Here is a 13,411-nt window from a genome sequence, read left to right on the forward strand (position 1 = left end):
TGGACTGCATGGCTGCAGCTTCCAAACCCTGCTATGCACAGCAGAAGCTCGAGAGCGCTAGAGATCCCTTAACTGCCCAAGCATCCACCATGATACCTGATACCCCTAGGACACCCTAGGCCATGGGATATAAGTGAACTGAACTGAGTGAGTGAGGATATCTGCCCATCAACCCCCCCCCCCCAATACATTTTGGCAAAACTGGCATCTTTTAAGGACAGCCTTAGTTATACTTCACAAAAATATATGGCTTTCAAGAATCTAGGCTTGAATATCTAGCATGATTAGCCTATATATAATATATAGCCTAAAGTATATATATATATATATATATATATATATATATATATATATATATATATAATTCAGTCCCTAGTCTGGAAATAGTAGCCTATACAGGGTGAATCTTAATGCAGTTTGTCAAGATTCATGTTATATTCTGTTTGAAGTAGTTAATTATATAGTTAATTATGTTAAATTATTGTAATTTATTGTTAAATTATGTTTGTGCATGGTGTTTTTGCTAACTTGTGTGTGTGCGCGCGCGTGTGCATGCATGCGTGTGTGTGTGTGTGTGTGTGTGTGTGTGTGTGTGTGTGTGTGTGTGTGTGTGTGTGTGTGTGTGTGTGTGTGTGTGTGTGTGTGTGTGTGTGTGTGTGTGTGTGTGTGTGTGTGTGTGTGTGTGTGTGTGTGGCTACCCTCCAAACCCACAAACAAACCACGGAGATTAGACTCTATAGACTAAAGACTTCTAGAACAGTCCAAATAAGATAAGTATAGGCCTACAATTCCACCATTTAGCCACTGTAATTCAAAATGAAATGACATGATAACACTCTTTATAGTATATTATCAGTTGCATTACACATTAAAGGTAGGGTAAGTGATATCTTTTTTTTTTTGTGTGTTTTGTTAAAAAGGTTAAAGTACTATATTCTGATAGTAATCATTGCTACAGAGTGTGTGTTTGGTCACAGGGGTCTCTCCAGCTCTTTAGTAAACAGAATATAGTGCATTTTCAGGTAGGTGACACATTTTAAGCCAATCAGAAGAGAACACTGAAAATGCATTTTCTGTTTAATAAAGAGCTGGAGAGACATGGGAGACTCCTTTTACTGAACAAACACTCTATAGCAATGAGTACTATCAAAATAAAGAGCTATTTAACAATTATTTTAACAAAAGTAAATCACTTACCCTACCTTTAATGTAGATCCATTTGTCAAAAATATGTCATGGTATATCAGTGGTGGAAAAAGTACTCACATTTTTTACTTAAGTAAAAGTAGGCTATCAATACTGCAATGTACTCTGTAGAAGTAAAAAGTATTGAAAATTGGAAATATTGGAAATATAGCTCAAAATTGTACTTAAGTACAGTACTTGAGTAAATGTACTTTACAATTTGAGGCTACAGCTGGCAGTGGTGTAAAGTAACTAAAGTACTAATTAGTTACTTACACCACTGCCAGCTGTAGCCTGTACTGGTACTGACCACACCTGCTCGGTGTATGTGTAAGAACACGGGTATCCCCTCCCCTCCCTGTAATCAAATCCCCACCCTGAATGAATACATGTAACGCTAGAGCTGGGCGGATGGCCCTGACCCAGCCAGACCGTTAACTTTTATTTTCCAAGCAAACCGTTAAGTTAGCAGCATAAGGTAAAAGTTTGACCCTTATCATAAAGTGTTCACTGCAGTGTCTCTCTTTATCTATGTATAAATATATAATATGTATATGAACATGAGTTGAACCATGTTTTAAAGATTATGATGATTTAGTAGTGCTTTGTGGTGTAGGAACATTTGTGTTGCTGCTGTCACACACCAGGTTCTTAGCTAACAGGCAAATAAAACACTGTTAAGTCCAACTTCCGCCATAGTGTTTTATTTCAATAAAAGTCTTAATATTTTTTTTTATCTGAAATAATTCAGAATATACTAAACCTTTAGCCTCGGATCAAGACTATCATAGATGTATTTTTTTTTAATCGATTTTGACATGTTTATCTACGATAGTCTTGGCTAGCAACCCCCAGTGCGTCCTGCACTTACACCAGTAAAGCCCGTAATTCTACGTATATGTACAAAGAAAATATATACGGTGCTTCTTACCATATAGAGTTATAATATCTCGTGCTTACCCGGTTGCACCAAATGTTAACTAGCGCTTCGGAGTCTTTGTGCAATGTATTAGTCCGCATTTTTCAATAAAGAAGTGTTTTAATCCCGTCTGTGTCGGAAGTTTCCTGTATTCCTCGATGAGCGGTGGTGACGGGACGCACCCGGTGAAAATAGGAATTACACTTAATGTAAACAGGAAGTAAAGGAGGAGGGAAAATGGCGTTCGGCACAGACGGAATTAAAACACATATTTATTGAAAAATACGGACCAATACATTGCATAAAGACTCCGAAGCGTGAGTTAACATTTGGGGCAACCGGGTTATATTTTCTTTGTACACGTACGGAGAAGTACGGGCTTTACTGGTGAAAGTGCAGGACGCACCGGGGGGTGCTAGCCAAGACTATCGTAGATACGAAAGTAAAAGTCAATAAAATACATCTAGTGATAGTCTTGATCCAAGGCTACGAAAACCCTTATGAAACAATATTACATACTATTTAATATGTTCACTTGAACGTTATGCAACATAAGTGGGTAGATACAACAACATACTATAAGTCTAGAACAGGGGTCTTCAACGTTTTCAGGCCAGGGACCCCCTAGCTGAGAGAGAGATGAAGCAGGGACCCCCTACTTTATATTGTATAAAATTGTGTTCCAGATTAAAGTTTTTTTTTTACTTAGTCTTCATTTGTCCCCTCTACACCTATACCTCTTTGCCCAAACAAATCGGCTATTTTCGGCTACTGTTCCCCTCAGAAAAGGAATTATAGGGTTCAAGTGGTTAATGTAAAAAAATAAATCCTATCACACAAAGATTTGGCGGACCCCCTATAGTAACTCTGAGGACCCCCTAGAGTCCCGGACCCCCTGTTGAAGACCCCTGGTCTAGAACACACTACTACCAATGTCGCTTTTACTCTGAAAGTGAGTTCTGCCTACACAGGAAGTCATATGGTGCCGATCGCCCGGTGTGTTGACGCGGGGAGGAGGACGGTCGTCGGTTCAAATGGCATTCGGAAGTTCCATCGTGGAGCACCGGGGGATCCATGTCAGCGCGTTGTGCAGTGATACCAGGGAAAGCCTTGGATAACACACACACAGTGTCACCCCCTGAGATGAAATCACTAAGGTATGTAGGTTAAAGTTTGACTAGTGTCCGGGGGGCGACGGTAAGGGGTGTTAATGTTTGAAAACATGGTCCATTCCTCCCTTATTTCTCCCAGGCAGCCCCTCACTGCCTTGCCTTCACCACAGCCTGCCTGCTGAATTAGCCTACAGGCCACTTTTTGTGTTGCTGTGTTCCTGTCAAACATCCGCCGTTCTGTTCACACCCAGTTGAACGTTTTGCTTCTTGTGTTTTTTGGACCCCCAGCTCCCTCCTCCTCCTCCGGGCCCCGCGGTGGACTATGTGTTGAAGCCTGGATGCGGTGTGGAAGAAGCGGATAGGCATCAGTGTTTCCCCCCAGCCCAGCCCAGGCAGCGGCAGCAGCTATTGTTTTGTGATGGAAAATGCAGGCTGTAGGTCGCTATAGCTGGCTGACTGTCTGTGCAGCCAGGCAGCACAGCAGCGACATTTCAACGGTTTTTGGATGATTCTTCGACAAGGGAGTTGATTTTTTTTTTAAGGATAACCACACTACCTCCTTTTCCTTGTTAGCGGACCCTGTCCGTTTGACAGCGGGGGACACAATGGGGGAGACGAGCCTAGACGACTCTAATGTTAAGGTGGCTGTTCGGGTCCGTCCCATGAACAGGAGAGGTGAGTGTGCTACTGTGTATGCTACTTGTATGATGATGTTTAAAAAAAAAACACTTTAATGTTCCTATTCCGTATAGCAGTACAGTGGTTCTCAACCTGTGGGTCGGGACCCCCACGGAGACCCCCCCACACATGATTTTTGGGGGAGTCCCCAGATGACAGTGCAGTGACAATTTAAGGACTTTTAAGACCTTTTGATACCTAAAAAGAAAAGAATGCAAAGAAAAAGACCATTACTGCATCAAAAGTAATCAACAAATTATACAAATATAAACTATACAAATTGTCAAATAATATAAGAAAGAGGCAACATTTTTTTAAATAGCCGAGCTTGTAGATCTGCTATTTTCACAATATGTGTCAAACTAAGTCCCCAGTTCAAATATGATTATTTTGGGGGGTCATGGCCTGAAAAGGTTGAGAACCTCTCCCTTATAGCAATGTAAAACCTGCTGAGATTTAATATAAGGTAACTTAATGTAACTCAGAGTGTATTGTACAAATGAACCCAATGAACCCGTAGGGTCCATTTACACTCAGTCCATTTTGGTTCCATTTGTAATTTCTCAGAGTTAAATGAACACATGATTTTACAGTAGTTATAATGAGTGGTTACGCTAAGAATATACACCTGCCAATGGGCACATACATTGGCTGTTGTTGGTGTGGTGGGAAGATGTGCGATTAAACCTGTGACCATAGGGTAATGGGGCAGTCTCGCTTAACCACCCTTAGACTTATTAATCACATGATAACTTTGGTGTGATGTCAAAAACGAAACATTGCCTGTTTAGTTATCTATGGCTTGAGTCACTCAGAAACCCTGTCTACTGTCTAGTGGAGGGCATATCTCTGAGTCATAAAGGCGAATCAGCATTTTAACATAAAGCTCTCATTCACTGTTGCGATGGTAGTTCCCATCTAATACGATGACATGTAGGTAAGAATCTGTCTTTCAGCTTGTGATGAGGATGAGGAAGGATGCATGACATACTCATTAGTGGCTGAAACAATGGACCCCTTCAATATGTGTAGGCTGCATTGGGACAGATTGGTTGAATGAAGACAAAAGCACCCTTAGAATAACTTATCACTTTTTAATTCACCTATTTATTAATATATATTGCAATTCTTTCAGGCCTATGTACTTTGTTAGATTACGTGAGATACAGGAAAGAGAGATGGGGACTTTAAAGCCACCAGAAAAACTAAACTTTAAAGCCACCACTTCCCATGTGCCCTTTTCAGAGAAATTGTATATAGTATACAACACTGAACGTCCTGAGCTCTTGTAGTCACCCATTCCCAACATAAGCCCTGGTAATGTACACACAGCAACATGCCTTTCCCAGGTTAATAAATCCACATGCATGCTCAAAGGATAACATTGAGGGGGGGTTAGTGTCTATATGGTCCGTCTCCGGTTTGATACCAGATGGAAGCCATGTGTTGCATATCTTTACCCTCTACTTCCTTGGCGTGTTGTCTCTCCACACTCTTCTATCTAAAAGAAAATTAAGCTAAAAAAGAAAAGAAGAATGACATTCAGTAACAACACAGAGTTTGAAGCACGATTGTTGACATTTCATGGGGGAGTTGCAGTAGTGACATTTCTGGACTGCAGTGCCATGGGAGACCGTGTGTTGCGCAAAGCGGTAGTGCCGCTCAAGCGGAATATGTGACCTGCGGTGCATTAGTGATGAATAGATCACGTGCCTTCTCTCTCTCTCTCTGTGTTTCCCACTCTCTCACTCTGTCCCTCTCCATCTCTCTCTCTCTTTTTGTCTATTCCTCAATCTACTGTCATTTCCTCACCCTTTTTAGCCTGCCTCCCTCCTTCTGTCCATCTCTCTCCCTTCCTCTCCCACGCTGAGTCGGAGAAGTCGGTCACAAGACCAAGGCAGTCGACCCGTGGCCTAGTCTGTGCAGAGAGACTTTCCCACGTGGTTGGTGGTGTTCAGAGAAACATTCTGCACTCAGTGCGGACATTTTTAACTGTTTCTGCAGCATTTTGTCCTTTTTTTTGTCGAGCATGCAAAAATGGCATTTGTAAAAGGTGGCTTTTGCCTACTGTATAGCTGCTGTCCTCCGTGGCCTTTTATCTCCATTGATCCAATCCAATGGCACTTGATCTGCTTTTGCTGCTCTCTTATTCTCCTGTTGACATTGACTCTAGCATGCATGCACTAGCCTCACCTCCCAAAATGAAATGATTAATGCATGCGATCATAGAACTTAATCACATCACACCAGCGGCACTTAATTCCACAGCCGGAGCACTCGTTTTCTCTCTCGGTTCGCCTCAGGTTTTCAAGCAGAGGCAATCTGCTCGGTGCAAGACAAAGGCAGGAAGGGAGTGAGTCTGAATGGGTATTTGCTAATGTTACATAATGCACTGTGTTCCCATGGCTGTGGCCTAGGTGGTCAGGAGGCCTTTCGAAGAACAGAGAGCAGGCTTCAACGGCAGCACACCGCTTTTTTCCGTTTCCTGGCTGATGTCACGGCCATTGTGCCAAACCCTGCGGACGTTAGCCAACAGGCCCGCTGACAGCACGCATGGAAGAAGTAGAAGGTGCCAGTGGAAAGTGGGAAGCTGTTTATGGAGAAAGGCATAGCCACAGATAACAATGGGTACATTTATCCATGTAGCCACCACGTAACCACCACATAGACATCAAACTAGCCCTGATGCCTGCTGCTGGAAGAACTAGCGGTGGTGCTAGGATAGTAGAGGTGCACTGGTATGGTAACACACTGTTACAGGTGCTGGGACGTCTGAACTGAAAGAGCTCTGTCACTCACTCCTTCATTCTCACTCACTCTCACACTGATTAGGAGTGAACAAAATCTGTCTCTGTGACAGTATTAAAGTGTGAGAGAGCTTTCTCTCACAGGCGTTCTCTCTCTCATTTTCAAACTTTACTTCACTCACAGCTCTCAGATGTTGGCATTTGCCCTTCCTGCTTTTTACGTTGTTGTTCTCGTAGACTGCTGAATACATGAAGGGCAGGTTCAGCTCTGTTGTCCTTTGACCCAGGGTTTCCATACCTAAACTTCCATGTCGCTGGCAGGAACAGACATAGTCCAACCGCAAGAAACTGAAGAAAGGGTTGTTTTTTCTCTCCTCACAAACAGATCCAAGCAAGCTTTGTGTGGTCATCTGTTTTTAAAACAGTACCGTCCTGACATTTCACCGGGGTATACGTATATGAAGGTATTTGTGTAATTGTGTACAACAATGACAGAAGTAATAGTAGAATGTATGCCAATTTCTAGCCTACAATGCTGTGTGACTATTCTGGCTAATAGCCTACTTAGACAAGTCTTGCTGGGTTTAAATACTTATGGGGGGCAGTGGCTCAGGGGTAGGGTGGCCGGTAGAGCGGCCGAATGGGAGCCGCAAGGTTCGCAGTTCGATCCCGGGCTCCCCCAGAGATAGTGTCGAAGCAATCTGGGATCCCAAGTCAAATAAAAAGGAGAGATTAGTGTAGAAGTATCCTTGAGCAAGACGCTGAACCCCTAATTGCTCTCGGTGAGCAGGTTGGTGCCTTGCATGGTTTCGGTGTATGAATGTGTGTGTGTGTCTGAATGGGTGAATGTAATGCCCAATCTATGTAAAGTGCTTTGGATAAAAGTGCTATATAAATGCACCATTTACCATTTATGGCCCATAGAAATTAATAGATTAGATAGAAATAAATTCCCTTTTTCCATCATAGATTCAGTAAACCTTGCGGGAGGACCCGATGACACTTGTGTTGTAACAGGTGGGGCACCTGTTACAACATATCAGTGTGCTGAACGGAGATGATGTGCAGGAATAAACGCAAAGCTTTTCGAGTTGGAAGAAGAAGATCTTAAGATGGTTGTGGCAATATTTCTATTAATTCCATATCATTCTCAATTTAATAGAAGGTGGAATCTCTGTATTTTTGACAGTAATGAAAATAATACCGTAAGGATTTCTAAACGCCCTGATATACAGTAATACCTTGATACCTTCCAAGCCTATGTAACACCAACCAGCCTTTCATCTGGTTTATTATGAAGGTCGTAGTGGTTTGTACTGTTTCTTTGAGATGGAGCCATGGGATTATTGCAGCCTAGATGTTAAAGAGGCAGGCCTTTGACGAGAAAGTCACCAGTAAGGCTGTAACATTTCTGGAATATTGACAGATAGAAAATGTCCACAGGAATTCGCTGGATTGTATGGGAATTCATTGAAACATGTCCAGGTTATGTGCACAGGCTCTATTTATTTAGCATGCCATATAGAAACATGAGCCTTTGATCTAACCATAAGCAGATTATTTTGATTTAGAGTTCCCAATTATTTTGCCCTTTTCTTCCCTCAATTTAGTCGTTATGCCAAAGCCTGAATTCCCCACACACTTGTGTGTTGTCTTTTTGTTACTGACAATGACGAGACTGATCCGTGGTGTGGTGGACAGGAACTTAACCCCTGCGCCACCGGAGCACCCAACCATAAGCACATTTTATTTGCAATCCCTTGTAATAGGAAATCAACAACAATTGTTATGAGTTAAACTTTATTTATCTAGCTTTTGATTTTGACAGCAAAAAGCAGGATAATATATCCAATCTGATCACCTTCCAAAAATGTAATTTTCAACATAAATGGCATAAATTTATGACAAGCTTAGTCTCTGGTTGGTGTTTCTTGTTGGCCTAAATATCTCCCATCATGGACGTCTCATTAACTGCTTGGACTTGTGTACTGTGCATATGTGATGAAAGAGTGCACTGTGCTTCAGTGCAGGCAGAAGGTTAAAATTCTAGTGAGTTCCCATTAGATTAATCATTCTGTACATGTAATGGAGTAAATGGACAAGTGCGCTCACTGTGCATGTTTGATTAAATTTGAAGACTGGGCCGTCACAATATGATATTAACTTGAAACTTGCCACTGCAAAACATACGGCCACTATTATACAACTTAAACAAGAAAATAGAATCTACCTACAGTTCCCATGCTTAACCCTGTGTGGACATTTACTAGAAAGCGTCTGTAAATTGTCCTGACCCTAGTTGCTGGTTCATATCATTCAATAGGAAACATACTTCTCTCTCTCAGCAGTTACTTCCAGGTTGCCCTTGTGCTAGGGCTAGGCACATAACCTCCAGTTTGCCCCTAGGGAGCTGCACTGTTGCCAGAACACTGTGATTGTACTGGACAACTACAAGAGGCCACCAGTAGAACACTATGCGTGTACTGGTCAGGCAGCTCCCACCCAGAGGCCACCAGTAGAAAAATGTGGTTGTACTGGTCTGGACAGCTTAAGTGTGAAGACCTTGTCACTCAGTTCTCAGTCAACTTTCTGTGGTTAAATTAAGTAGATGCTTAAATTCAGCATGTTCTCTGTGTTGTCTCCAGAGAGAGAAATGGCCACGAACTAGCAGCCAGAAACAAACTGCCCCAGCCCCACTAGTGCTTAAGCTCATTCCTTTGGCTTTACTTTCTGATTGAGTGACGGAAAGACAGCTGATTTGACCAAGCTGACATTGAGGATGCATCAGAGTCTATACTTAGTCTAGCTGTGCAACTGGCTAGCCCCAATATTGAATGCCTTTTGTTATCAGGCCTCCATGTGGCAGGGACTTACTGCAACACTACTCAGCAGTCCATCAGTACAGTCACTGCTACCGGTCACTGTAGTGATGGAGTGGGCAGTCCACTCCTCTGGCTCTCTCTCAGGCTATGGGGGAGACAGTACAGGGCAGGGGTAGTACAGGAGAGCACTACATTGATTAGCTCCCTCCCAACCAGGCCAACATGGGGGTTTTGTCTCTGATCTGGGTAGACCACAGTTGTTATAGTAGCCAACTGTTAGCATTTAAACATCTTGAATAAGAATAGATACATCCTTTGTTTTAAAACGGCAACAAAAACAGACATAATGTGTGATCTAACTTGCCATAATCCACTTCTTTTTTTAATATATATTTTAATATATATTTTTGTCTGTCAAAAAGACTGGACTGGACTTTTCAGAAGAAGAACTGAAACCACAAAAAAAGAGAACAATATCCAATCCAATCGACTTTATTTATAGCACATTTTACAACGCAAGGTTACCAAAGTGCTGCACAGAAAATATAAAAAGCGAAATACACTACATAGGCTAAAACAGGGAAAAAAATGAAAGAAACATCACTATAGAGTACAAGATGCAGCAGCGTCAGCGGACAGTGAATGAAACCATAGATCAAAGAACTCTCACACGTGATCAAAAGCCATATAAAAGTATGACTTAAGGCGAGAAGTCTCGACGGTGGGGTCCAGTTTCATATGGGAGGGGGAGCTCATTCCATAATTTGAGGGCTACTACTGAAAAAGCTTGGTCACCTCTGGCCTTCCGTGTCATTGGGACGATAAGTTTCAACTGGTCCGCTTGACCGCAATGACCTTGGAGGAGTTATAGACTTGTAGAAGTTCAGAGAGATACTGAGGCGCCAAACCATTCAGTGATTTTAAAAACAAGCAATCTTAAAATCAATTCTGAAGTGAACAGGGAGCCAGTGAAGAGTAGCCAGAATCAGTGTAATATGGTCACGCGTGCGGGTTCCAGTTAAGAGACGTGCCACAGCATTTTGGACTAACTGTAAACGTGCAATGGAGGCCTGGTTTAAGCCAGCATAAAGTGCACTACAGTAGTCCAAACGTGTGGAAAGAAAAGCATGAATTTGAAAACAATATTTTGATTGATGTTTTGCTGACACAGCCTGCTCTAGGACGAGCAAAAAGAATGTTGAAGCTTTTTTTTTACACCAAGCCATCTACGTGTAACACTTTGAATGTATTTATTGTATGTGCTATGTCCCCACAACGATTATTGAAATAATCTACAAGCCCACAACGCATCGCAATGCGACGAACTTTTAGATCGGCTATTTTCACTACTAGGGGTTTGGGCCCATCTAGAGTTCGGGCTACTACACAGCCCTCACACCAATCTGCCAATCAGACCAATATGCCCATATATGGAGATCTCTGTATCTGTCAAGGAAGCTCCCAACACTATGACTCAGACATATTGGTCGGATCGGCAGTGCGGCGTAGGTGTGACCTGAGGGCTGCGTAGCGGCCCGAACCTCTAGTTCAATATTTAATTTGTCCAAAGAAAATGTAGACCACCACTATACTATTCAACATGCCCACAAGCAGCGTTTGTCAATGCAGGCCAGGGATGACGCCACCCAGATGCTTTGTGTACTTACTTAATAGTGCGGCTTCATCACTGAACATTGCATTGATTGCAGTTCCTGCGGCTTTGTTCACAAACCCCACACATTACTTGCTATATCAATAGTTGGACATTGGATAGGAAGGCCATTCCATTGTTGGTGTCTTACAGTATACATTTTTGACTGTACGATACTGTCTCATAGGCACATTCTCTTCCTCAAAAAAACATACCGTTGAGGTGCCTGGATCTGAACAGCTCACCATTCCTTGAGCTGCAGTGCACGGCTATTGGCTACTTATTGTTCTGAAGGCGCAGTGTTGCATCATGGTACAAGTAGGTCACGGCCATGTGAGTGGTCATCAATCTCACGTGTGTGTGTGTGTATGTTACTGCGAGTGTGTGAGTTACTGGGTTTGTGTGCGCATGTAGGTTTTTGCGTGAGTTCTTACTGTATGTGTGCGTGTGTGTTTGTGGACTAATGACTGCGCCCGAGTGGCTCGAGCGGCCCTACTATTATTAACCAGACTAATGCTGGATCGAAGATGAAGGTCATTTGCATTTTTCAATGAGCTTTTCCCACTCGCAACAATTCCATCGGCTGATTGTTGTACCTGGGCCTGAGCCAAAGCTCATTAGACTAGTTGGAATGGTGGAGGACTCCAGTCAGCAGCATTTTAGTTAATTCCCTGCATGTTAGGGTTGTGATGCATTGAAGCACTCAGCAGGAGAAACGCACGATGTAATAATCATGACATTTACTAATCTCTATTGGGAGAGAAATGCATGATGGACCCAGCAGTGGAGGAATAATAATTTTTAGCAGCACTTGCAGTACTGTAGAAAAACAACTTTATTTGTTCATCCATGCGTCTCAACCTATGATTTTCATCAGTGTCATCAAGAACACAAGTTAAAAAATGAAACGGAAATAAAACAACCAATCAAAAGTAGACAGAGAGATCTGGAACGCATCTGTGTCACTTTTTGATTTGAGCTAAAAAGCATTATTTTACACTTTGGCTATTCAAAAATAGCAGATCTACAAGCTCCTAGCGAGTGCCGCTCACTAAGTCTTATATTTTTTTTAAATCGTGAAAATGTGTGCAAGTCTTTGAATATATTGTTTTAAAGCGAACATTTTTAACTCAAATCTTTGCTTCTGGGGGTCCCTGGAACAACATATTTTGAGGTGGGGGTCGGTGGCCAAATACATATCATTTTGGGGGTTTCTTGACATGAAAAAGTTTGAGCATCACTGATGTAGAAACGTTTTTTTCAGAATACTGTTGGGATTTAGAAGACATTTGTAGAATCGGCTTCAGGTCTTAATGGGTTAAGGCAGTGTCCAATTAGGTACAGTACACATGAAAAATATATATGTGACTTACAGTACTACACACAAGTGGGAGGTGAGGTAGGTGTGTGTGTGTGTGTGTGTGTGTGTGTGTGTGTGTGTGTGTGTGTGTGTATACACGAATCCACGGCGCGCTGTCCTGCGCGCCGCCATTGCTGCGGTCTTACGTCCGCGTAGCGTTCAGACCCCAGCAATGGCTGCGCGCAGGGCAGCGCGCCGTGGATTCGTGTATACAGGATATGCATCAACAAATGAAGTAGTCAAGTTACTAGTTTGATTTCCCTCTCAGGCTACTTGTGTAAAATGCACACGTTTATGGTACAGAGAATTGGGCTCCACTTATTTAGTAGATTTGGTATCAGTGTCTTCATTAAGAATAGTATTGTACCTGCAGCACCAGTGTGAGAACAATATCAAGTCTTGTAATGAAAAGTGAGTGCTAACAACGTGAGGGTGAGCGCTAACAAGGCATTGGTTTACCACAGCTTTGTCTGTTATTTGACTGTATCGTGTTATGTCTGGACTCTGTACATTATGATGTTGTTAATTGCTTTTTGCTGCTTTGCCTTAAAGGTTTGAGAGCTTCTGTGACTAACAGGTCATGGGTTTGAACCCTCCAATGTGATATTTCTGTCCACAACATGTGTCTTGTCAAAGGTCAAGGCTTCATGATAAGTAAGGCTTGTTTGTGTCCTTCGTCATTCATTAAATGGTTAATGGGGTGAAAAACAATTACCGGTATGCTTATACCTACATTATGCTATATTTTAATGACACATGCTCGTGCGTGTACACACGCACGCACGCACACACGCACACACATCCAGTCATACCTCTGAGTATCTATGAATAAGAAGCCTGTTTGGCGTTTTATGGTTACTGTTACAAAACGGATATTCATTTAGATTACATTTACACCTGGTATTAAAATGGGATGGGACTTGTGTTAAGAAGTTCC

The 13,411-nt window shown here is 42.3% G+C and overlaps 1 protein-coding gene across 1 annotated transcript in view; it reads left to right on the forward strand.

Moving 5' to 3' along the window:
* The first annotated feature begins 3,173 nt into the window (after positions 1–3,173).
* kif13ba (kinesin family member 13Ba) overlaps positions 3,174–13,411 on the forward strand; it is an 85,806-nt gene continuing 75,568 nt past the window's right edge. Inside the window, exons 1-2 of the mRNA XM_084042852.1 lie at positions 3,174–3,261; positions 3,505–3,891. Coding sequence (XP_083898978.1) covers positions 3,822–3,891 — 70 coding nt within the window. The 5' untranslated portion in view covers positions 3,174–3,261; positions 3,505–3,821. The remainder of the gene's footprint in view (positions 3,262–3,504; positions 3,892–13,411) is intronic.

Source organism: Gymnoscopelus microlampas (genome assembly GCF_963454915.1).
Source record: "Gymnoscopelus microlampas genome assembly, chromosome: 1".
In the NCBI taxonomy this organism is placed as follows: domain Eukaryota; kingdom Metazoa; phylum Chordata; class Actinopteri; order Myctophiformes; family Myctophidae; genus Gymnoscopelus; species Gymnoscopelus microlampas.